Source organism: Loxodonta africana, chromosome 19 (assembly GCF_030014295.1).
Source record: "Loxodonta africana isolate mLoxAfr1 chromosome 19, mLoxAfr1.hap2, whole genome shotgun sequence".
Lineage (NCBI taxonomy): Eukaryota > Metazoa > Chordata > Mammalia > Proboscidea > Elephantidae > Loxodonta > Loxodonta africana.
The window spans coordinates 23581407-23608447 of NC_087360.1; the positions used below are offsets into that span (position 1 = coordinate 23581407).

A 27041-nucleotide genomic window follows, 5' to 3' on the forward strand; every position below is an offset into this window, starting at 1 on the left:
CGGCTGAGACACACCAAGATATCTGTCCTTGGACTCAGCGTTGGCCGCCTCTGTGGGCCACACCTTGGAAATGCTCCAGGCCACCACATATCCCTGATTCCTGCTCCTCCTCCTCACCCCCTGGCTGCAGTCCCCAGCCTACTCTTCTCCCCACTTGCCCTCAAGAGACCACAGTCCATCTGCTGATGAACCCCTATCCCTGACCGCTTCATGGGGGTGTCCACAAAGTGTGGTCAGCATTGTAAACTCATATGCCCTAAACGCCCCCGGAAGGCGCTGGGGAAATGGAAGCCAGGGTATTGCCTGGAAGGGCCGTTTCTGGGTTCTGGGCCTGTGAATATACCAGACAGGAAGCAACCCCTCCCACCCAGGGCTCTGGATCCTCCTCCTCACCTGGCTGTGCCTTTGGTTTGGGAACTCTCTTCCCTTGCTTTTCCACATCCAGATCCACCCTTTCCTCTTGGCTGTTGCGTAAACTCCAGCAGAGCCGGTGGAGCTGGGGGAGAACGGGTGTGTCACCACGCAGGCCCTGCCATGCAGGCCACAGGACACCATGGCAGCAGCTAACGCCAGGGTCCCAGATAGACTGGATGAAGGTCTGATTGTGGAAGGCTTCGGGTGGGTGGGAACGGGGGACCAGACCCTGGATTTCCTTGTGGGCTGGCACCAGTGACTGTGTGACCTCTGTAAAGGCCGACACAAGCCATCTAGGCCTCCATTTCCTTTGGCTGTAGGAAGTGGTTGGCAGCAATGAGTGCAGGGCTCCTTCTGGTTCCGAACAGGAGGTCACCCACACCCCAGTCCACTTCTGCTCAGGAGGGAGGATGAGCAGCATAGGGCTGACCCTGGCCTGGCTGAGCTCAGCTGCACTGGCTCTGTCATTTTTTTCTTTTTCTGAAAACACATATGGAAACTTTGGAAGGTAAAAAACCCAGCCAATAGAAGCACAACCACGTGGACATTTCCACCAGGTGCATTCTGGAATGGATGTATTGGACCAGCCCTACTTCTAAGACCCAGCCTAAGCCCCAACTGTTGGAGAAGCTTCTTGGACTGACATACTGGGACTGCTGTGCAGGTGGTAGATGCAGCACAGCCTTTACCTGCCCCCTCAAGATGCCATGTGTATTCATTTTGCCTTCCCAATAGCAACCTCCTGCTCTGTGGAAGAGGACACTGGGCGTGCTAGGAGAATTGGGGTTGGTCTCCCTGGGAGTGACGTGCACAGCGTGGCATGTGGTGGGCCCAACCCAGTGCCTGGCATGTTGCAGCTGATCATACACATTCATTTTTCTCTTCCTCTCCTCCCTCCTTTGGCTAGGCTGGTGTTAAATGCTCAAAAAATACTTGGCTAACATCATCCTAAATGGAGAGAGCCTGAAAGCATTCCCCTTGAGATCTGGAACCAGACAAGAATGCCCTTTATCACCACTCTTACTCAACATAGTGCTGGAGGTCCTAGGCAGAGCAATTAGGCTAGATAAAGAAATAAAGGGCATACAGATTGGTAAGGAAGAAGTAAAACTATCTCTAATTGCAGACGACATGATCTTATACAAACCCTAAAGAATCCTTAAGAAAACTACAAACTAATAGAAGAGCTCAGCAGAGTATCAGAATACAAGATAAACATACAAAAATCAGTTGGATTCCTCTACACCAACAAAGAGAATGTCGAAGAGGAAATCACCAAATCAATACCATTTACAGTAATCCCCCAAAAGATAAAATACTTCGGAATAAATCTTACCGGAGGTGTAAAAACCTGTACAAAGAAAACTATAAGACACTACCGCAAGAAACCAGAAGAGACCTGCATAAGTCAAAAAAAGCATAACTTGCTCATGGATAGGAAGACTTAACATTATAAAAATGTCTATGCTACCAAAAGCCATCTATAGATAGGATGCAATTATGATCCAAATTCCAACGACATTTTTTAACGAGATGGAGATATAAACCACCAACTTCATATGGAAGGGAAAGAGGCCCCGGATAAGTAAAGCATTACTGAAAAAGAAGAACAAAGCGGGAGGCCTCACACTACCTGATTTTAGAACCTATTATACTGCCACAGTAGTCAAAACAGCCTGGGACTGGTACAACAACAGATACACAGACCAATGGAACAGAATTGAGAATCCAGGCATAAATCCACCCACATATGAGCAGCTGATATTTGACAAAGGCCCAAAGTCAGTTAAATGGGGAAAAGACAGTCTGTTTAACAAATAGTGCTGGCATAACTGGATATCCATCTGCAAAAAAATGAAACAAGACCCATACCTCACACCATGCACAAAAACTAACTCAAAATGGATCAAAGACCTAAATTTAAAATGATAAAGATCATGGAAGAAAAAATAGGGACGCTAGGAGCCCTAACACATGGCATAAACAGTATTCAAAACATTACTAACAATGCAGAAGAGAAACCAGATAACTGGGAGCTCCTAAAAATCAAACACCTATGCTCATCCAAACACTTCACCAAAAGAGTAAAAAGATTACCTACAGACTGGGAAGAAGTTTTTAGCTCTGACAATACCAATCAGCACCTGTCTCTAAAATCTACATGATACTGCAAAAACTCAACTACAAAAAGACAAATAAGCCAATTAAAAAATGGGCAAAGGATATGAACAGGCACTTCACTGAAGAAGATATTCAGGTCACTAACAGATATGTGAGTAAATGCTCACAATCATTAGCCATGAGAGAAATGCAAATCAAAACTACAATAGGTTCCATCTCACTTCAACAAGGCTGGCATTAATCCAAAAAACACAAAATAATAAATGCTGGAGAGATTGTAGAGAGACTAGAACACTTATACACTGCTGGTGGGAATGTGAAATGGTACAAACACTTTGGAAATTGATCTGGTGCTTCCTTAAAAAGCTAGAAATAGAACTACCATACAATCCAGCAATTGCACTCCTTGGAATATATCCTAGAGAAATATGAACCCTTACATGAACAGATAGATGCACACCCACGTTCACTGCAGCACTGTTTACAATAGCAAAAAGATGGACGCAATCAAGGTGCCCATCAATGGATGAATGGATAAATAAATTATGGTATATTCACACAAGGGAATACTATGCCTCGATAAAGAATAATGATGAATCCGTGAAACATTTCATAACATGGAGGAATCTGGAAGGCATTATGCTGAATGAAATTAGTCAGGTGCAAAAGGACAAATATTGTATGAGACCACTATTATAAGAACAGGAAAAACAGTTTAAATGGAGAAGAAAATATTCTTTGATGGTTATGAGGGGGGAGGGAAAGTGGGAGAGAGAGGGGTGTTCACTAATTAGATAGTAGACAAGAACTATTTTAGGCGAAGGGAAACACAACACATAATACAGGAGAGGTCAGCACAACTGAACTAAACCAAAAAGCAAAGAAGTTTCCTGAATAAACTGAACACTTCGAAGGCTAGGGTACCAGGGACGGGGTTTGGGTACCATGGTTTCAGGGGACATCTATGTCAACTGGCATAATATAATCTATTAAGAAAACATTTTGCAACTCACTTTGGACAGTGGCTTCTGGAGTCTTAAATGCTAGCAAGTGGCCATCTAGGAAGCATCAATGGATCTCAACCCACCTGGAACAAAGGAGAATGAAGAACACCAAAGACACAACGTAATTATGAGCCCAAGAGACAGAAAGGGCCACATAAATCAGAGACTACATCAACCTGAGACCAAAAGAACTAGATGGTGCCCGGCTACAACCAATGACTGTCCTGACAGGGAACACAACGGAGAACTCCTGAGGGAGCAGGAGAGCAGTGGGATGCAGACCCCATATTCTCGTAAAAAGACCAGACTTAATGGTCTGACTGAGACTAGAAGGACCCCAGAGGTCATGGTCCCCAGACCTTCTGTTAGCCCAAGATAGGAACCACTCCCAAAGCCAACTCTTCAGATAGGGACTGCACTGGACTATGGGATAGAAAATGATACTGGTGAAGAATGAGCTTCTTGGATCAAGCAGATACATGAGACTATGTATGTTGGCATCTCCTGTCTGAAGGGGAGAGAGGGCACAAGGGATCAGAAGCTGGCTGAATGTATACGGAAATAGAGAGTGGAGAGAGAGTGTGCTGTCTCATTAGGGGGAGGGCAATTAGGAGTATATAGCAAGGTGTATATAAATTTTTGTATGAGAGACTGACTTGATTTGTAAACTTTCACTTAAAGCACACACACACAAAAATACTTGGCTAAGCACACAAGAAGGAGGGCAAAAACAAAAGGTTAAGAGTAAGAAAAGCAAAAGAAAAGAGCACAGACAAGCTGATGGCCTAGGAAGGACCTGAGCAGGAGAAACTTCAGAGGAGGAAGCTCTCCTGGCAGTGCTCCATGATGGGTGGGCGGGAGGGGGAGGGGCCTGCACATTCTGGAGTCGAGTCAAATGGAAAATCCTGAGCAGAAAGGGTGATGAGAGGGAAACCCAGAGCTGTGGTGGGAGACAATGGGGTACACAGCCTCCAAGCTGACCTCCTACCTCAGCTTTGCTCTGGTAATGCAACACCAGCTTTTTCTGGGTCTCAGGTCAGGTTGCAAGAAAAGCACCCCCCTTCTGAGTGCCTCTCTACACTGCAGACCCTTTGGATTTCTGGATGCCCGGCCCCTTCCTCCTGATGCTTTTTGGCCAAGTCCCTGTCCTGACAAAGAGGCTGACATGGTAGAGAGTGCAAGCTCAGTGCCAGGCTGGGGCCCAGTTCTACCACTGACTGGGATGCTGCCTCAGACAAGTCACATAACTTCTCAGAGCACAGGCTTTTTATTATCCAGCAATGGAGTGACTAATAAAAAAAACTAAAACAACCAAATCAGTTGCCACCCACTTGGCTCCTACTCATGGCAGCCCCATGTGTGTCAGAGTAGAACTGTGCTCCATAGGGTTTTCAGTTGCTAATTTTTTGGAAGTAGACTGCCAGGCCTTTCTTCCGAGGCACCTCTGGGTGGACTCAAACCTCCCCAGTCTTTCAGTAAGTAGCCAAGCACTTAACCATCTGCACGATGCAGGGCCTCCTACGAGAGGGCCCTGTGAGGAGATGGCTGTGTAAGCTCCTTGCACAGACCCGGTTAAGGGTATCCCCCCAGCAAGACTTTCTCCCCTTCCCTTTGACTGAATTCCCTTTGAGGGGGTGGCAGCTGGGTACACTGATTCATACTGAGGTTAGTGAAGTCAACACTTCCAAGGGAAACTGGCATTTTAAAAGGCAAACTTCTTAATCAAATGAACACCAAATTGGGGTGCTGTTGAAGAGCTTTTCATTTTGACTTGTTTTTTTAAGGCTGGGTCCTTCCCATGTTAATTGTCTGTTTCTGACCCACCCTCACCCTTGACCCCTTATCTGACTTCCAAAGAGAAGGCCAGAACGAAGAAGAGCTTCCATGCTAGCCAACTGAGGCACTATCCATCAGGAGAGTGGGTGGGCCCCAGGAAGTCCAGGCAGCAGCACTCACGTGTTTGTCGGGAATGGGGTCTGTGGCTAAGGAGACCCCCAGGATGATGAGCAGACTGAGCGCGAAGAGGATGATGGTGAAGTAGAGGAAGTGCACGCTGCAGATGAGGGCTGGGCACCTGCTGCTCTTCTCGCAGCTCTGGGGGCCGTACACAAACTCAGTCACCATTCGAGAGACACCGATCAGGAGTCCGCCAGCCAGCCCCCAGAAGGCACCCTGCCAAACAGTGAGCCCGAGAGAGTTACCAAGGAAGATCTGTGAGGAGGAGAGCACGTTCCCCTCACTCCATGTGTTAGAGATACTAAGGGCAAGAGACATGGACAGATCCCTGAGTGCACAGGAAAGTTCACCGAGGCCACTGATGGTTGTGGAATGCACTCAAAGCAGACAACGGAAAATAGTGTGGAGATAAAGTGACCAGGTTGTCATGCAGCTTCCCTTTGTTACAAAGACATCTGTTAAGTATAAACTAGCTGAGAGTTTATCTTATGCAAAGAATTTAACTTTAGGTAATGACTTTTGCTTCCTGAGAGAGAATTCTAAAACTTTAGAACTTCCTGAGTAGTTGGGGTGCCTTTATTATTTTAAAACATCCGGACTACACCGGAGAATTTGTGTAAATGAATGGGGGGCTGGCCAGACCACAAAGACCACCTAGTACCTGGTTTCAGCTGATCTCAGGAAGGGGGCACGATTCAATCAATCATGTTAGGAGGGTTGTCGTTATTGTTGGATGCCGTCGATTTTGACTCCCGGGGACCCATATGAGAGTAGAACTGGATCCCTGGCGGCGCAATGATTAAGCACTCGGCTGTTAACTGAAAGGTCTGCAGTTCGAACCCACCAGCCAGTCCATTGGAAAAAGATGTGGCAATCTGCTCCCATAAAGACTACAGCCTAGGAAACCCTATGGGAAAGTTCTGCTCTGTCCTATAGGGGTCACTATGAGTGGCAATCAACTGGATGGCAACAGGTTTTTTTTTTTTTTAAATAATCTTTATGGGAACAGATTACCAAGTCTTTCTCCTTGGAGCCATTGGGTAGGTTGAAATCGCCAACCTTTTGATTAGCAGCTGAGTGCTTAACCATTGTGCCACCACGACTCCTTATGCCACCATTAGTCAATGCTTAATTTTCTGCTCTGTATTTCCTCCTTCCCTCCTTGAAAACTCACTCTACCTGGCCTAAGACAAGCCTTCCTGTCTTTCCAAACAGAGAGGTCTCCCTGGATGCATACAGATTAACTGCTCAAATAAACTCTATACCTTTCATTCTTTTTATGCTTTGATTATTTTTACACCTGGATATCTGAGTTCTAAAGTTTAACTTTTCACAATAATGGTCTCGAATACCTTGCAGATGCAGAGTGCAAGCAACAGTGAAAAGACGATACTTTCTTAGGCTAAACAAAGACCAGAGACACTTGTACTCTCTCTTAGGTCAATCAGAGAACTTAAAAAATAAACAAAACCTGGAGATGCTTTTAAGTTAGATCATGAATAGGTGCCTTGAACCTGCTGTGTCCAGAAAGAACTTAGCCTTCCCCATCTCTTTAATGGTGCCCCATCTGCTTGGGTGCACAGGAGTCATCCTCGGTTCCTTTCTTTTCATCATGCCGCACCACCAACCCACAAGCAAATTCTGCTGGCTTTACCTCCAAAATGTATCTGGAATCCAGCGCCTTCCTATTCTCTCTGTGGCTGCCATCTCTCCCACGCAGATGTCCTCCTGCTTGCCTGCTGCAGCCCATTCTCCCCAGAGAAGCCAGTGTGACCTTTCAAAGCACATATAAGAGGATGCCACCCCGCACTCGAACTCACTTGGCTCCACCAGTTTCCCCCAGGTCCGGTGGCTCCAGCCACCTGGCCTTCTTCCTGCAATTTAGACCTGCCCACTGTGCACCTGGCTTGGCCTTCACACCTGCCCCTCCCTCTGTTTGGGTCTTTCCCTGATCTTAGTGTTCCTGGCTGACTATTCAGGTTTCAGATTCAAGGTCACTTCTGTAAGAGCTTTTCTCCTACCACTTGGCCAATGTTCCTGTCCCCACCAGCACCTGCCCTGCCACACTCCATTGTCCTTTCTTCCCTCCTAAACAGCACTGTGTCACTAAGAGACATCTTTCTTTATTTGCTCATTGCATGTCACCTGTCTCTGTGGCTGGACTCCATAAGACCCCAGAAGGGAAAGGAGTCTATCGTATATCACAGGGCCTAGAACAGGCATATAGAAGGCACTCAGTATTAGTTGAATATGTTGAGGTTACACATCTTACACAATTTTAAAAGTGGTTGCTCTGAAAGAAAGGCTGTCAATCTCATCATGAAACTAAGATGTGGTTACCATGAGCTTCTGTGAGCCTTTCAGATGAGGATGGCATTATGTCTGGTGCCCAGCATGGGGCTGGACAGACCAAACAGAGCCTGCCAAGTCTCTCAGACATGTGGAGCAGTACTAGGCATGCCTGTTTGGTCTGATGGATGCAAAGAAAGGCTGGTGCTGCCTGATGCCCCTCTGAGACATGCTGGTACGAGCCAGGCCTCAGCTGGGAGCTGTAGCTGATGTCAGGGGATGTCAGGGGAGATGGAAGAAGGAATGGCCTCAGTGTGTGGGTCCACTAGAGCCTATTACCCTGGAGAAAGCACTGAAACCTAAAGGCAGGCCGATGACCCACATGAACCCTTCCACTGAAGGAGACATGCAGAAGGGCAGGTCTACAAGAACATGGATGGAATAAGATGGGCATGCCATCTTAAGCAGAGGGTAGACAGAGGGCTTGAGAAGTTGTCTAGGTCGGAGATGGCAGATGTAATATGCAGGCAATATTGGACTAGAATAGCAGCAGAGCACTGACCAGATCTCTGTTTCCTTGGTGACAGGCCCTGATAGCCCCCAACTGGCTGCTCCTCCGGCTGTGCCCTTCCCCGCTTGGCACCCAAGTTGGCACCTCAGTGCTAAGGGGAGTCCTGGCGAGTGGGGCAGAGCAGGGAGCAATGGCAGGTTGATCTGGAGGAGTTCACAACTGAGATGAGCCTGGGAGGATGAATCAGCCAGGTGGAGAAGGAAAAAGGTACTTCAGGCAAAATGAACAGTCTATGCACGGGCAGGGAAGCCGAAGAGGGCGCTGGACAGTTGGGCAAACAGCAGAGCGAGTTGTCCGGAGTGGCTGGGGCAGAGGGGGCTGTGTGTGAAGAGGGGAAGGCTGCAGAGGTAGGCAGGGCCCAGATCACAGATTGCCTCAGATGCCACCCTCACGAACTGGTGCAAGGCCCACTGCTAGGGGTTATTGGGGGAAACAAAATTAAGATATGACTCAAATAAATGAAAATATCCTGGCAAACCGTTTTTTCAATGTCTTATTGACCCTTTAATTTTGATCTTTTTTTGGTCCTAAGTGTGGCTGGAAGAGATGGTCAAAATAACTACCGCCTCACTATAGGGAAGGCAGAAGGAGCCCACTACTACATCCCCTTTGCAAGTGGGAAATCTCTGGGTGAGACACATTTGTGCACAGAGGCGAGAGAATACTTTCCCACAGTTATACATGATGAGGAATCCTTCATCACTCTGCACCATTTATGGCAGAGCCAGAGCAGGTTACGTTACAAGGGGAGTAGAAGAAATCAGAGCTTTTACTTTCCCTCCATGCACACGAGGGAGCTCAGAGCAAATCTCCCCAGAAGGAAATCATCTCTCAGAAAGCAAATGATATAACAATCGAACTCTCAAAGCACAAGACATCATTTGAGGACAACTCCTGCAAAGACAACTACAACATAAAGATGACCCCACACCTTGCGCCATGTGGCAGCATGCCAACACCTACCTGTTCATTGACTCTCTTGCAAAATATTGCAAGCAGGAAGACAGCAGCAATGGGTGGCGCCAGGTAAATCGTCACTGCCTGCATATATTCAAAAAGTTGTCCACTCTGTGATGTTAGCCCAACAGGGACCCATGCAATGCTAACCGCAAGTAATAAAATAATGAAAAACCTGTAAATTAAATCAACAGTTAAGGAAAAGTTGATTTTTTTTTTTTTTTGCCAGTAAAATGTCTACAAACCATAAACCATTAACTCAATTACTCCTTAGGTTAAATTCAGGTGCTCATTCATGACTGTGGGGACAGAGGAGATGGTCATACCCCTGAATACAAATGGGTGTTACAGGGCTGTAGACAAAGCCCCTTTAACTTATGAATAAATAAAACTAAGTTTTTGCCCATTTGCTTGTTACTGGATCATGAATAGATTTTCACCAAATTTGAAGAGTATGTTTGGGGTGGTCAGGTTTAAAATATACAAATACATGGCAGATATTAATTTCTTGAGAGGTAACGCTTTCTTTTTCTTTCAGACAGATTAGCATGGCACATGCCTTTAAAGATTTTAACAAGTTAAATTCAGAAACTTAGGGTGTTATTTAAATTTTGCTCACATTTTTAAGGGCGTGGGCAGAGGCTCCAAATATTCATTATTTTTCTAAGTAAATGACTTTTTAAATGTGTATCCACATACAAAACTACACTAGATAAAATGTCAAAGGTGAACAAATCTTAGTTCTGTGTCAATAAGTGCTTAAAAATTACAATTCTAAGAGAGTGTGAATATAAGCTACAAAGGACTAACTCGTTGATAGCCAAAGGTGAGGCAGGGAAGTGAGTTCCAGTTCTAGTAATGATGGGAGGGCTAGCATTGGACTAACTTTCTCAGAGATAACAGTTATAAGCTCTGGGAAAAATATAAAAAAAAATCTGAAAGCACGGGAGAACAGCCAAAAGCAGGCAGAAACGAGAGAAGATTCAGTCCTTGAAAGAAAGGAAGCACAATGGGTGATATATCCATTTATACGGCTTTTTCCTGAAGGCTGTCCCCAGTCTGCATGGTGTAGAATGGCTAGAATTCAAGCAGAAAGCCACTGTTACCTGGTTGAGGTGTTAGAGGACAGAGTATGGGGCTGCCAGAGTGGTTGAAAAATGCTGAGGAAAATTCTAGAAAGGAGAGATCCACAAAACAAGGAGGTCCCAATCTGTGCATAAACTCCCACTGAACTCTTGACTGACCCGTGAACTGTGTATATGTGGGAGAATCTCCAACGAGTTCAGTAAAAAGCAATGGTTGAAAGGCTGAAAAAGCTGAGCAAAGATTTCAACTGCCTCCTACAGCAGGGGAGACAAATTGGCTTGAATCTCATCAAGGGCTATGTAACCACTTTGGGCTTTTCACTGAAACCCAAGAAGGGCATGTCCTAGGAGTAGAGACTATATCTCAGAACAAAGAATTTGCTTGAAAACTACGGGGAAAACTCAAACAGACCCATCCTAACACAGTATAAAATCAAGCCTCCACAAGTTCAAGGAGGTTAGTAGTTTAAATGCATGCTGGAACAAAAACATCTTCAGGGGTTCCTCTTCAGAAAAGCGTGATCTAGAGTCTCTATAATGTACCACCCATAATGTTCAGTATACAATAAAAACTTACTAGGCATGTGAAGAAATAGGAAAATGTGACCCATAAGTCAATAAAAAAAGCAATCAATAGAAACCAACCATGATATTACTTCAATGTTAAAGTCTGAAAACAAGAACTTCAAAACAGTTACTGTAGATATATTAAAGGACTTAAACACAATGATGGACATAATAAGTGAACAGATGGAAAATTGTGACAGAAAAATAGGAACTATAGAAATCTTATAAAGGAACCAAATAGAAATTCCAGAACTGAAATATCTGAAATAAAAAACTCACTGGTTGGCCTTAACAGTAGATTAGAAATGGCAGAAGAAATGGCCAGTAAACCTAAAGACAGACTGATAGAAATCTAAGAGAAAGGATAGAGAGAAGGGGAAAAAAAAAAAGCAGAGACTTAATGATCTTTAGTATAACATCAAAAGGACTAAGATATGCGTAAAGAGATTCCCAAAAGAAGAAGAGAGGCTGGAGTAGAAAAAATATTCAAAGAGATAATGGTCAAAAAACTCCCAAATTTGGTGAGTGGCATCTGGGATATTAGCAGGTCGCATCTCACTTGGAGCAAAGAAGAATGAAGAAAATGAAGAAAACCAAAGACACAAGGAAAATATTAGCCCAAGAGACTAAAAGGACCAAATAAACCAGGGACTCCACCAGTCTAAGACCAGAGGAACTAGATGGTGCCCAGCTACCAGCAATGACTGTCCTGACAGGGCACACAACAGCGAGTCCCTGACAGAGCAGAAGGAAAGTGTGGAGCAGAACTCAGATTCATGTAAAAAGACCAGACTTAATGGTCTGATAGAGACTGGAGGAACCCCTGAAACTATGGCCCCTGGACACTCTGCTATCCCAGAACTGAAACCATTCCTGAAGCCAACTCTTCCACAAAGATTAGAGAGGACTATAAAACAAAAAAGAATACACCCAAGGAGTGCGCTCTTAGTTTAATCAGATACAGGAGACCAAATGGGCGGCTCCTGTCTGGAGGCCAGATGAGAAAGCAGGAAGGGACAGGGACTGGTTGAATGGACACAGGGAAACTGGGGTGGAAAAGGGGAGTGTGCTGTCACATTGTGGGGACTGGCACTAATGTCACAAAACAATGTGTATAAATTTTTGTATGAGAAATTAACTTGAGCTGGAAACTTTCACCTAAAGCACACACACAGTCTCTTTCTCTCTCTCACACACAAACACAAAGTCCCCAAATTTGGTGAAAGCTATTAATTTACAGATTCTAGAAGCTCAGCAATGCCCGAGCAGGATAAACACACACTCTCATACAAACACACATACACCTCTATCTTTACACACATTGTAATGAAGCTGCTGAAAACCAAAAACGAAGAGAAAATCTTGAAAGAGGAAAAAAAGACACATTATATACAGAAAAGTAACAATATAAAAAAACAATATAAGCTATGGATAAATTATCAGAAACAAAAGGATGGAAGACAATGGAATAGCACCTTTAAAGTGATGAAAGAAAAACACTGTCAACCCAGAATCCAGTAAAAATATCCTTAAAAAATGAAGATGAAATAAAAACATTTTCTGATAGTTAAGAACTGAGAAAAACTGTCACCAACAGACCTGCATTACAAGACATGCTGAAGAAAGTTCTTTCAGGGTGAAAAGAAATGAAACAGATGGAAATTCTGACCTAAAAGAAAGAACGATAAACACCAAAAAGGTAAAATATAAGGAGTAAATAAAAAATTCTATATTTTTTTCTTATTTTAACATCTTTAAAAGGCAACTGACTACTTAGAGCAAAAGTTGTATCATTGTGTTGTGGGGTTTATAATGTATGCAGATGTAAAATATATAACAAAAATAATAGAAAGTGGAATGGGAAAAGGGCATATACTGTTGTAAGGTACTTATATTTTACATAAAGTGGTACAATGTTAACTCTAAGTAGACCGTGATAGATTAAGAATGCATACTGTAATCCCTAGAGCAACCAAAAGGAGTTAAAATAGAACATTAATAAATATTTCCAACCATATTAATGACTACATTAAATGCAAATGAAGTAAACGCTCAAAAGGCAAAGAATGTCAGACTGAATGAAAAATCATGATCCAATCATATGTACTCTACAAGGGATTCACTTAAAAAATATTGTCCCAGTCATCTAGTACTGCTATAACGGAAATACCACAAGTGGGTGGCTTTAACAAAGAGAAATTTATTTTTCGTGGTAAAGTAGGCTAAAAGTCCAAATTCAGGACGTCAGCTCCAGGGGAAGGCTTTCTCTCTCTGTTGGCTTTCTCATCAATCTTCCCCTACACTAGAAGCTTCTCTGTGCAAGGACCCCGAGTCCAAAGGCCACGGTCTACTCCTGCCACTGCTTTGTTGGTAGTATGAGGTCCCCTTGTTTCTCTCCTGTCTTCTTTTTTATCTCAAGAGATTGCCTCAAGATATAATCCAATCCTGTAGATTGAGTCCTGCCTCACTAACACAACTGCCAGCCCGTCCTCCCTCATTAACATCACAGAGGCAGGATTTACAACACATAGGAAAATCCCACAATACCCGGAATCATGGCCCAGCCAAGTTGGTACACACATTTTTTGGGGGACGTAATTCAATCCATGACAATAGGTTAAAAGTAAAAGATGTCACAAACACTAAGCATAAGAAAGCTGGTATGGCTGTATTAACAACAAAGTAAGCCTCGAGACAAGGAGTATTATCAGAGATAAAGACATTTCATAATAATGAAAGGGTCAATTCATAAGGAAGGCATACTAAGCATAAATGTGTATGCACTTGATGCCAGAAATTTTAAATATATGACACAAAAAATGACAGAACTATAGGGAATATAAACAACTTCACGATTATAACTTAAGGTTTTAATACCCCTCTCTCAGTAATCGATACAACTAGACAAAAAAAATCAGTAAGAATACAAAAGATTTCAATAACACTATCATCTACCTTGACCTAATTGATATTTATAGATCACTACATCCAACTACCAATTCTTCTTCATTTCCAACTTCCCATTCCAATCACTAGTAATTATCAATGCATCCTGATTGCATGTTTGACCAATTTCAGACTGCAGAAGTTGGTAAAAATCTTCTATTTCTTCATCTTTCACCTTAGTGGTTGGTGCGTAAATCTGAGTAACCGTCGTATTACCTGGGCTTCCTGGTAGGCGTACGGATATTACCCTATCACTGACAGCACTGTACTTCAGGATAGATCCATTATCTTCAAGTTGTCATCCCAGCATAATAGACCATATTATTGTCTGATTCAAAATGGTCAATACCAGTTCATTTCAGCTCACTAACACCTAGGACAGCGATGTTTATGCATTCCATTTCATTTTTGGCAACTTCCAATTTTCCTAGATTCGTACATTCCATGTTCCAATTATTAATGGATGTTTGCAGCTGTTTCTTCCCATTTTGAGTCGTGCCACATCAGCAAATGAAGGTCCCGAAAGCCTGACTCCATCCATGTCATTAAGGTCGACTCTATTTTGAGGAGGCAGCTCTTCCCCAGTCATCTTTAGAGTGCCTTCCAACCTGCGGGTCTCATTTTGCGGCACTGTATCAGACAGTGTTCCTCTGCTGTTCATAAGGTTTTCACTAGCTAATTTTCAGAAGTAGACTTCTGGGTCCTTCTTCCTAGCCTGTCTTAGTCTGAAGCTCGGCTGAAACCTGTCCGCCATGTGTGACCCTGCTAGTATCTGAATATCTGTGGCATAGCTTCCAGCACCACAGCAACATGCAAGCCCCCACAGTATGACAAACTGACAGACATGTGGGGTAGTTGGAAAATATGGCCTTGGTGATAGATATGATGCCGGAAATCACATGACTGAATTTTGCAAGACCAATGACCTTTTCAATGCAAATACCTTTTTTCACCAACATAAATGGCAACTACACACATAGACCTCACCAGATGGAATACAGAGGTATCAAATCGACTACATCTGTGGAGAGAGACGATGGAAAAGCTCAACGTCATCAGTCAGAACAAGGCAAGGGGCTGACGACGGATCAGACCGTTGATTACTCATATGCAAGTTCAAGTTCAAACTGAAGAAAATTAGGAAAAGTCCACAAGAGCCAAAGTATGACCTTGAGTATATCCCACCTGAATTTAGAGACCATCTCAAAAACAGATTTGACAGGTTGAACATTAATGACCGAAGACCATACGAATTGTGGAATGACATCAAGGACATCATACATAAAGAAAGCAAGAGATCATTAAAAAGGCAGGAGAGAATGAAAAGACCAAAATGGATGACAGAAGAGACTCTGAAACTTGATCTTGAATGTCAAGTAGCTAAAGCAAAAGGAAGAAATGGTGAAGTAAAAGAACTGAACAGAAAATTTCAAAGGGTGGCTTGAGAAGACAAAGTAAAGTATTATGATGACATATGCAAAGAGCTGGAGATAGAAAACCAAAAGGCAAGCACATGCTTGGCATTTCTCAAGCTGAAAGGACTGAAGAAAAAAAAATTAAGCTTCAAGTTGCAATACTGAAGGATTCTACAGGGAAAATATTAAACGACACAAGGAACATCAAAGGAAGATGAAAGGGATACACAGAGTCACTATACCAAAAACAACTGGTCGACATTCAACCATTTCAGGAGGTAACATATGATCAGGAACCAATGGTACTGAAGGAAGATGTCCAAGCTGCACTGAAAGCACTGGCGAAAAACAAGGTTCCAGGAATTGATGGAATACCAATTGAGATGCCTCAACAAATGGATGCAGTGCTGGAAGTACTCACTTGTCTATGCCAAGAAATTTCAAAGACAGCTACTTGGCCAACTGACTAGAAGAGATCTTTAGTTAGGCCTATTTCCAAAAAAGGTGATCCAACTGAATGTGGAAATTATCGAACAATATCATTAATATCACATGTACGTAAAATTTTGCTGAAGATCATTCAAAAACGGCTGCAGTAGTACATTGACAGGGAACGGCCAGAAATTCAGGCCAGATTCAGAGGAGGATGTGGAGCCAGGGATATCATTGCTGATGTCAGATGGATCCTGGCTGAAAGCAGAGAATACCAGAAAGATGTTTACCTGTGTTTTACTGGCATTTGACTGTGTGGATCATAACAAATTATGGATAACATTGCAAAGAATGGGAATTCTGGAACACTGAATTGTGCCCATGAGGGATCTGTACATGGGCCTGGGGCAGTCATTTGAATAGAACAAGGAGATACTGCATGGTTTAAAGTCAGGAAAGGTGTGCGTCAGGGTTGTATCCTTTCACCATACTTATTCAATCTGTATGCTAAGCAAATAATCCGAGAAGCTGGACTATATGAAGAAAAATGGGGCATCAGGATTGGAGAAGACTCACTGACAAGCTGGGTTATGCAGATAACACAACCTTGCTTGCTGAAAGTGAAGAGGACTCGAAGCACTTACTGATGAAGATCAACGACCACAGCCTTCAGTAAGGACTACACCTCAACATAAAGGAAACAAAAATCCTCACAACTGAACCAATGAGCAACATCATGATAAATGGAGAAAAGACTGAGGTTGTCAAGGATTTCATTTTACTTGTATCCACAATCAACACCCATGGAGGCAACAATCAAGAAATCTAAAGATGCATTGGGAAAATCTGATGCAGAACACCTCTTTAAAGTATTGAAAAACAAAGATGTCACTTTGAGACACAGGTGAGCCTGACCCAAGCCACGGTGTTTTCAATTGCCTTATATGTATGAGAAAGCTGGACAGTGAATAAGGAGGAGTGAATAAGAACTGATACTTTTGAATTGTGGTGTTGGCAAAGCATATTGAATATACCGTGGACTGCCAAAAGAATGAACAAATCTGTTTTGGAGGAAGTACAGCCAGAATGCTCCTTAGAAGTAAGGATGGTGAGACTACGTCTCACACACTTTGGACATGTTATCAGGAGGGATCAATCCCCGGAGAAGGACATCATGCTTGCTAAAGTAGAGGGGCAACAAAAAAGAGGAAGACCCTCAATGAGATGGATTGACACAACAATGCAATTACAACAATGGGCTCAAGCATAGCAGCAATGGTGAGTATAGTGCTGGACCAGGCAGTGTTTCATTCTGTTGAGCATAGGGTCGCTCTAAGTTGGAAATGACTCGATGGCACCTAACATGTTAGCTGCCATCAAATTGACTACAATTCATGGTGACAGAATGAAACGTTGCCTGGTCCTATGCTATCCTTACAGTCACTAGCATATTTGAGTCCATTGTTGCAGCAATTGTGCCAATTTGTCTCACTGAGGATCTCCCATGCCCTCGTTGGCTCTCTACTTCACCAAACATGATGTCCTCCTTCAGCAATTGATCCCTCCTGATGATATGTCATTGTGATCCAGCTCCGCTGAAACTTGTCCATCACAGGGACTAAGTAAGATAATGTATGTAATGGCCTCACAAGTACTATTTTGGGGGATACATTACACTATGCTTTAAAAAAATATTTATTAATATTACTATATTAAATATAAATATATAAATTAATATAAATATTTATTGTGCTCTAAGTGAAAGTTTACAAATCAAGTCGGACTCTCATGCAAAAATATATATACACCTTGCTATATACTCTCCTAGTTGTCCTTCCCTTAATGAGACAGCACACTCCTTCCCTCCACTCTATCTTTTCGTGTCCATTCAGCCAGTTTCTGACCCTCTCTGCCCTCTCATCTCCCTTCCAGACAGGAGCTGCCCACATGTGTCTACTTGATTCAAGAAGCTCATTCTTCACCAGCATCATTTTCTATCCCATAGTCCAGTCCAATCCCTGTCTGAAGAGTTGGCTTTGGGAACAGTTTCTGTCTTGGGCTAACAGAAGGTATGGGGACCATGACCCCTAGGGTCCTTCTAGTCTCAGTCAGACTATTGAGTCTGGTCTTTTTACCAGCATTTGAGGTCTGCATCCCACTGCTCTCCTGCTCCCTCAAGGATTCTCTGTTGTGTTCCCTGTCAGGGCAGTCATCGGTTGTAGCCAGGCACCATCTAGTTCTTCTGGTCTCAGGCTGATGTAGTCTCTGGTTTATGTGGCCCTTTCTGTCTCTTGGGCTCATAACTACCTTGTGTCTTTGGTGTTCTTCATTTTCCAAATGGGTTGAGACCCACTGATGCATCTTAGATGGCTGCTTGCTAGCGTTTAAGACCCCAGAAGCCACTCACCAAAGTGGGATGCAAAATTTTTTCTTAATAGATTTTATTATGCCAATTGACTTAGATGTCCCCTGAAACCATGGTCCTCAAACCCCCGCCCCTGCTACGCTGACCTTCGAAACATTCAGTTTATTCAGGAAACTTCTTTGCTTTTGATTTAGTCCAGTTGTGCCCACCTCTCCTGTATTGTGTGTTGTCTTTCCCTTCACCTAAAATAGTTCTTATCTACTATCTAATTAGTGAAAACTCTTCTCCCTCCCTCCCTCCCCCTCTAGTAACCATCAAAGAATATTCTCCGTTTAAACTATCTCTTGAGTTCTTTTAATAGTGGTCTCATACAATATTTGCAAAAAAAAACTGACTAATTTCACTCAGCATAATGCCTTCCAGATTCTTTCATGTTATGAAATGTTTCACGGATTCATCATTGTTCTTTATCGATGCATAGTATTCCATTGTGTGAATATACCATAATTTATTTATCCATTCATCTGTTGATGGGCACCTTGGTTACTTCCATCTTTTTGCTATTGTAAACAGTGCTGCAATGAACATGGGTGTGCATATATCTGTTCGTGTAAAGGTTCTTATTTCTCTGGGATATATTCCAAGGAGTGGGATTGCTGGATTGTATGGTCGTTGTATTTCTAGTTTTTTAAGGAAGCGCCAAATCGATTTCCAAAGTGGTTTTACCATTTTACATTCCCACCAGCAGTGTATAAGTGTTCCAGTCTCTCCACAACCTTTCAAGCATTTATTATTTTCTGTTTTTTGCATTAATGCCAGCCTCATTGGAGTGAGATGGAATCTCATTGTAGTTTTGATTTGCATTTCTCTAATGGCTAATGATCGTGAGCGTTTCCTCATGTATCCGTTAGCTACCTGAAAGTCTTCTTTAGTGAAGTGTCAGTTCATATTCTTTGCCCATTTTTTAATTGGCTTATTTGTCTTTTTGTAGTTGGGTTTTTGCAGTATTATGTAGATTTCAGAGATCAGACACTGATTGGAAATGTCATAGCTAAAAACTTTTTCCCAGTCTGTGGGTAAACTTTCTATTCTTTTGGTGAAGTCTTTGGATGAGCATAGGTGTTTGATTTTTAGGAGCTCCCAGTTACCTAGTTTCTCCTCTGACACTGTGCTTATTTTTATCATTGGGATTATTTATTTTTTCCCAAATGGATAAAATTTTCATTCTGATTATAAAAGCAAGATATTTTCATTGGCTAAATTTCTGACATAGAGGGCCAAGTCTTTGTTCCTAGTCTTTGTCTGGATGCTCTGCTGAAATCTGTCCACCATGGGTTACCCTGCTGGCATTTGAAATGCTGGTGGTATAGCTTCCAGTATCACAGCAATATGCAAGCTACCACAGTATGACAAACTGATACATGGTAGTTAGGATAATACAGATACGTTTTATCATGTTGAAAAAGTACCCATTTTACTAAATGTCTTCATCGACTGTAAATAGATCCATATGATTTTTTTTTATTTTGATCTATCAACATGGTATATTATATTACTACATTTCTTAACACTGAATCATCCTTATATTTCTGGGAAAAAACCCAATTAGTAGTGGAACGTCATTCTTTTAATGTATTGTTGGATTTGACGGCACTGGGTTTTTTGTGTAATATTTTACTTACAATTTTTGCATTGATACTTAAAAGTGATATTGGTCTTTTTCTTTTGTATTATATCTTTAAGGTCTTGGCATCGTGTCTTAAACTTTGTGAACTGGACTTCAGTCTTCGTGTTTTTTCTATGTTCTATCACAATTTAGGAAACCCTGGTGGCATAGTGGTTAAGTGCTACGGCTGCTAACCAAAGGGTTGGCAGTTCAAATCTGCCAGGCACTCCTTGGTAACTCTATGGTCCAGTTCTACTCTGTCCTATAGGGTCGCTATGAATCGGAATCGACTTGATGGCACTGGGTTTGGTTTTGGTTTGATCACAATTTAAATAAAGCTGAAATCTGTTCCTTAAAATCTTGGAAAAGTAGTGCTTTTTAAACTATAATACTAATCAAAATGTAAAGTCAAACTCGAAACCTGTAGGGGTGGTGGTTGTTAGCTGCCATTGAGTCGATCCCCCACTCATGGTGACTCCATGTATTACAGAGCAGAATTACTCCATAGGGTCCTCCTGGCTGTAATCTTTATGAGAGCAGATGGCCTGGTCATTCTCCAGTGGAGTGGCTGGGTGAGTTTGAACCACAAACCTTTTGGTTATTAGCCAACAGGAAACTGCTTGTGCCACAAACTATCAAATACTAATCAAAATGTAAAGTCCAACTCAAAACCTGCAGGGGTTAGGCAGGTGAGGTAAACGAGCAACACGCACCTCAACCCTAGATAAAAGGAAGTCGTTTAGACATAATGTAAGCCACATTAAACATTATGGGCTGGATGTGGCCATGGACTGCCAATGTGCAATCCTACGAAATCAGCTCTTTAAAGTCAAGGACCATGTGTTACATGTGTTTGTGTCCTCCATTCCATGCCTAGCATGGTGCTGTGCGGCACTGCGGTTGACAGCATGGGCCCTGAGATGGACAGGTCCCTCTACTTACTATGTGACCACAGGTAAACCACCTCCTCCTTCTGGGCCACTGTCTCCCCAATTGTACAATGAGAATCAAGGTGGTAAAACTTACCTTTAAAGGCTGTCCTGAGGACTAAATGAGATAATGTATGTAAATGGTCTCACAAAACTATTTTTGGGGTGTACATTACACTATGCTTACTTTTATCATTGTGATTATTTTTTCCCAAATGGAAATAATTTTCTTTCTGATTATAAAAGCAACACATTCCATTGCAAAACTGAAGCCTAAAACAAAAAACAACAGCGACAACAAAAAACCCAACCATATTGTACACGTACAGGATAATGCCACATATAGCTTTACAGCCTAAACGTTTTGCTTAGTAACATACTGTGGGCATTGTTTCATTAACAGCAGTAACTAATGTTAACAGATAATCCTTCACCTTCCTGTGACCATGAGTTCCTTCTCTGTGGCCACAGGCCGTATCTGGGCGTAGATGTCCAGTGTGAAGAGGGTGCTGGCACTGTTGAAAATAGAAGTCAGGGAGGACATAAGAGAGGCCCACAGTGAGGACACCATCAAGCCACGTAAGCCTGCAAGAGAAGGACAGTTCCTGGGCCTCTGCTCTCTGGCTGTGCCAGGCGAGGACAGAGGCCTCATCATGACCTGTTCTGTATGCTGAGTTTTCTCCTAAAAAATATTCCAATGTTATTTGGAGTGGAATGCATTACATTTGTCCTTGCTTTGTAACAGGATTTAGTAGTTTACTGCTGTGCCTTTATATAATGGGAGGTTATTTTTCTTGAGGGGTTACTTTGTGCTAGAATATATCTTCAGGCAATTGCCCCATCTCCCTGTAGCCCTGTGTGAGGGATACCAACGCTGTCCCCTTTATAGATGAGGAGCCAGAGGCTCACAGATGGCTCAGTCCTCAGGCAGGTGATGTAACTCCTTGTGCCTCAGGGGGCCTAACAGCACTGACCATATAAGGCTGTTGTTGAGATTAAGATAAAAAAAAGTAGATACGTCAGCACAATGCTCAATACAGAGCAGGCACTCAACCAGTGTTGGCGATAAATAACTATCTAGTATGATTACCTGGGACGCTGCCATGCCACAGTGACTTCAACTGCTCTGGCAAGAAATTTCTTTTCTACAAGTGGTTGGGAGAGCCTGAGGATCACAAGGACCCCGGACTAGAGCCCATTACAGCCATGTCCCCACTGTGTTCAGTGGCCACTCAGGCAGGAAAAGACTGGAGTCCTTTGACGTCCTTCCTTCCACTGCCCTGGAGCCCACTCCCTGGCACCCTTTTCCTGAGGCTCAGCTGGGGAATCTGGACACCTGCTACCGGACTATGCGGTGGTCAGGATTTCCCTCAGTTGGAGTCCATCAATACTGTATTTGATGGAATGGTCTCAACGTTTCCAGCCTATGCATGGCACCCTCCCATGTTCTCCAGAGCTAGTATAAAGGTTTTTGCTTAAATACTTGTTCTGTCATTTTAATGAGATTTAAGAGGATGGGAGCTCAATGCATGAGCCCGTTGTCATCTCGCAATGAAAGCCATCACTCTGTTGGGTAACTGCTCGTCTACGCACCTACCCTGCTGGCCAGTAAGCAAGTTGAGGGCAGGATGAGACCATCATGGTATTTTCCTGGCTGAGAACAATGCCTACCACAGTGTGGAGCTCAGGAGACATTTGCTGAGTGAACGAACGAGCAAAGGAACAAGCTGAGCAGATGACCATGTTCGCAGGCCATGCCTCTGAGACCATACACTCCATCAGTGCATGATGAGTGAAGAGAGGGAAGGCCCAGCTCCATCCATCAGGGCAGGCAAGGCTCCCTCTCTATCCAGCCCCAACAGTCTACATTTCCACCCAAACCACGGGCCAGTCTCAGCCCCTCATGCCTAACCACTCACTTACAACCCAATGGCCCAGGCTCCAATGGGGACACAGATCAGAGGGCTCTGTGGCCCTTGATGGTGCAGTCCATTTCTTACCGATGGGTATCAGCTCCTCCACCAGGACTGGGTAGGCGATGTGGCTGCAACCAGTTCTGGTGCCACAGTGCTTCAGACATTCTGAAGGCACAACACAAGCCACTTTATCTGCAAAAAGAGATGGCAGTCATACCAACATGCCGGAGAGTGGGTGTGTCCCTCTGTGGGTCTGGCCACCTCTGAGGACCAGGAAGTGAGTCCTGGCCTATCTTCCCCAAAGGCTCCTGCCAGAGCAGCCCATCCTCCTCTTAGTCACCTCTGGGTCGGAAGGCTCAGAATTTGGTTCCTGCTTCCATTTGGAAAGCATGAAGCCTCGTCTCTAACTCACAAACAGGCACCACCTGGGAGCCCCATGAAAATGCTGCTTGGTGATGGAACACCCAATCTAAGCATGCTGGAGTGGAGCATGTCTCTACACTGAGACCAGAAATGGATGAGGGTCAAAAAGAGGTGTGTCTCAGGGGCAGGGTGCAGGAGGCATTAGGTTAGAGACATTTGCTGCATGTGCTACTTAACAATAAAAAGTCTTTTCCATTTTGCTTGGCCTTGTCAAGAGTACTGCAGCACAGACCCCCATGGAAAGGACTGGCTCGGCCCCCACGGTGGCACCCATACCCACTACCCTGAGAGCCAGTACAAGCTAGTGCTATGCTTTACTGAGATACCTCCACAGAATTCTGGCTCATTCAGGAGAACTGGGAGGTTTTAGTAGAATTTAGTGGAAAGAATATGGGCCTCAGAGTCAGGCCCATACTGGGGGTCATGGTGAGCTTCCCTCTGACACGTCTCATCTGTTGGATCTCTGGTTCAGGGCTGGGCCTAGACTGTACCCAGCGTGACGATGCCTGTGCTGCCATGGGGGCAACTTGACTGTGCCTCCATGCCAGAGCCCTGGGCCGACCCATGTGACAATGCCTTGGTCTGTTCTGCTCTGCATGAATTGGCCTCCTTGGAACTGCCTCTGGCTGCCCAGGTCCACCGTCTGCCAGATCTCTGCTGCACTGTTCCCCTCATCCCAGCCCTGAGCCCGAGGAAGCAGTGTGAAGCACCTGCGGGAGATCTGAAAGCCCCCATGCTCTCAGGATCCCTCTAAGAGAGGCTGAGCAGGTGTGCTCACGCCAGGATGGAGTACTCACCCGGGAACAAGATACGGCTGATCATCCCTGGCATGACCATGCTGAACATGGGCAGCAGCTTCAGGTACCCGCACAGAATGCAGGCAGCCTTCACATGAGCCCCACTCCTTCCTGCCAGGCACCGCTGGACGATCACCTACGGGGAGATACCGGTGGGGTAGGTGGCTTCCTCAGGTCCGCTCTGCCATTTCAGCAGCAGCAGGGTGTGCCCTTGGGGCACCTGGGCCTCTGTGGGGATGGCGTGTGCCCAGTGAGCACCCGGTGAGCACACCCTGCCTAGCACACAGCTGCCAAGGGCAGGGCCAGTGTGTGCCCTTGGCCTCATTACCCATCACCTGACAAGCTGCTCCTGGCCGGGAAGAGACTCCCTCCTGGAGGCCACAGACACTCCCCGCCTCAGAAGGAAAAGGGTTCTTGTGACATTAGTCAGAGCAAAGGTGGCCTATGGCAACAACAGAGTGCTCACAACTGGAACCAACTTTGTTCATCTAAATGGAAAGAAACGAGTATAAACCTCTCATAGGCAAAATTCTCCCAGGAGACCGGTCATGGTTCTCTTAATGGTGTGACTGCTGTAAGAAGGGACACAAACAGAACGGGACAGAAGGGAGGGAGGTGGGAGAGCACCTCAGAAGGAAAAGCCAGTGCATCAGAACGATGTAGTCTTGTGTATGCACTAAAAACTGTCTTCTGGAAGGACATCCTGAGTAATGTGCAAAACCGCCCCTAATGTGATGCTAACTAAAAGATATGGGATACAAAATACCATAGATATTGTGATTCTATACCCAGAAAACATCCAAAAGGGGTGAACCAACACAGTAAGAGTGGTTAATCATGAGGCAGCAGGATTTACAATAGAATTTTCATTTTCTTCTTCATATTTTTCTTATTTTCCAAATATATCATTTGAATAATAGGGGGAAAGGGATCCTGCCCCATGCAGCAGACACTGGGCCTCAAGAGGTCTGCTGGCCACCTGACTGCTGCTGACCTTGCTCACTTATGGGACCCTGCTGAGCGGTATGCAGACATACCACACTTTCTAACCTTTGCCTAGCCCTGCTCCAAGATGAGCTGATCTCTCATAGGGTGACCAAGGAGCAGGGCGAGGGCAGAAATGGTACTCTTTCTTACAATTCAGGAAAGGGTGACCAAAGGTCATTAAATCATTCCATGTAGAAAATCTTACAGGCTCTAGCACATTGCCAAATATTAAAAAATGGGGGGAAAGAAAGAATTCTTGTGTACAAATGATAGGGGGCCAGAAGGTTAATAATTTTCCTTCTCTTTTGTCAGTTTATCTGCCTTTTTTTTTAATTCATTTTTTTCTTAAACCATTTCCTTTACGGCGTTAGGGAGTTATATATTCTACTTCTATGCTTTTAATTGCAAAAAATGGGAATTCAGAACATTGAATTGTGCTCATGCGGAACACGTACATAGACCCAGAGGCAGTCATTTGAACAGAACAAGAGGATACTACACGGTTTAAAATCAGGAAAGGTGTATGTCAAGGTTGTATCCTTTTACCACATCTAAATTTTTCAGTTTATTCAATCTGTATGCAGAGCAAATAACGTGAGAAGCTGGACTGTGTGAAGAAGAACAAGGCATCACGATTGGAGGAAGAATAATTAACAACCTGTGATAAGCAGATGACACAACCTTACTTGCTGAAAGCCAAGAGGACTTGAAGCACTTATTGAAGATCAAAGACTAGAGCCTCCAGTATGGATTATACCTCAACATAAAAAAAACAAAAATCCTCACAACTGGTCCAATAAGTAACATCATGCTAAATGGAGAAAATACTGAAGTTGTCAAGGATTTCATTTTACTTGGATCCACAATCAACATCCACGGAAGCAGCAGTAATCAAAAGACGTATTGCACTGGGCAAATCTGCTGCAAAAGACCTCTTTCAAATTGTTAAAAAGCAAAGCTGTCACTTTGAGGGCTAAGGTACACTTTACCCAAGCCATGGTGTTTTCAATCACTTCATATGCATGGGAAAGTTGGACAATTAATTAAGGAAGACTGAAAGAATCGACGCCTTTGAATTATGGTGTTGGTGAAGAATATTGAATATACGATGGACTTCCAGAAGAACCAAGAAATCTGTTTTGAAAGAAGTACAGCCAGAATGCTCCTTAGAAGGGAGGATGGTGAGACTTCGTCTTGCGTACTTTGGACATGTTATCAGGAGGGACCAGTCCCTGGAGAAGGACATCATGCTTGGTAAAGAAGAGGGCCAGTGAAAAAGAGGAAGATCCTCAATGAGATGGATTGGCACAGTGGCCGCAACAATGGACTCAAACAGCACAGTGAGGATGGCAAAGGACTGGGCATTGTTTTGTTCTGTTGTAACAGGGTTGCTATGACTCAGAACCGACTTGATGGGACCTAACAACAACAACATGCTTTTAATAATTACCCTTAACATTTTAACACGGGTGCAACTTAAAGTCTAAAGTAAATCCCCACCTTTCTCCTGAACAATTTAAGGTCTGTAGACAGATTTAACTCCAATTATACAACATACAGTTGTTCAATATTTTAGTTTCAGCTTGTTTTTTTATTTCCTATACAAAGCACAAAATTTGTGTCTACAATTTTTTTTTGCCAACTATTCTTTCTTGCTCTTCAGTGCTTCCTTTTCCCTTACAGTACATCCTTAAGTCTTTCTTTAGGGAAGGTTATTTCTTTATTTTGTCCTTGGTTTTCAATAATACTAGCTAGGTATACAATTGGAAGCTGGTATTTTCTCTCAGTACTTTGAAAATACTCTACTACCTTTTGGTATCTTTGCTGTTGAGAAGTCTGTTCTCAGCATAACTCTCATTCTTTTCTATGTCATCTCTTCTCTCCTGCTGCTTTGAAACTCCTTTTCTTGTCTTTGATGTTCTGAAGTTTCATTAGGATGTATGTTTGTGGATTAAGAAAAAAAAAATTCTGCTTGAGATTCAGTGTGATTCCTGCTCTTTCGTCATTGTAAAAATTCTCAGTCACTTCCCCTTCAAATGTTGCCTCTCTTTTCTTCTGGAATGCCAGTGAGATGTATATAAGCCTTCCCATTCTATCTTCCACATGACTTTGTTCCTTTTATCTTTCTTGCTTTTGTGATTTTTGAATAATTTCTCCAGCTTTCTCTTTCACACTAGCAATTTTTCTCCACCTGTGTTTCA

At 43.5% G+C, this 27041-nt stretch overlaps 1 protein-coding gene across 1 annotated transcript in view; it reads right to left on the reverse strand.

The window, feature by feature from the left end:
* Nucleotides 1-240: 240 nt before the first annotated feature.
* Nucleotides 241-27041, reverse strand: part of LOC100654631 (sodium/glucose cotransporter 1-like) — a 64187-nt gene continuing 37386 nt past the window's right edge. The window contains exons 7-12 of the mRNA XM_010598809.3: nucleotides 23854-23989; nucleotides 22718-22825; nucleotides 21152-21302; nucleotides 9319-9487; nucleotides 5496-5711; nucleotides 241-496 (exon numbers count right to left, since the gene is read on the reverse strand). Coding sequence (XP_010597111.2) covers nucleotides 257-496; nucleotides 5496-5711; nucleotides 9319-9487; nucleotides 21152-21302; nucleotides 22718-22825; nucleotides 23854-23989 — 1020 coding nt within the window. The 3' untranslated portion in view covers nucleotides 241-256. The remainder of the gene's footprint in view (nucleotides 497-5495; nucleotides 5712-9318; nucleotides 9488-21151; nucleotides 21303-22717; nucleotides 22826-23853; nucleotides 23990-27041) is intronic.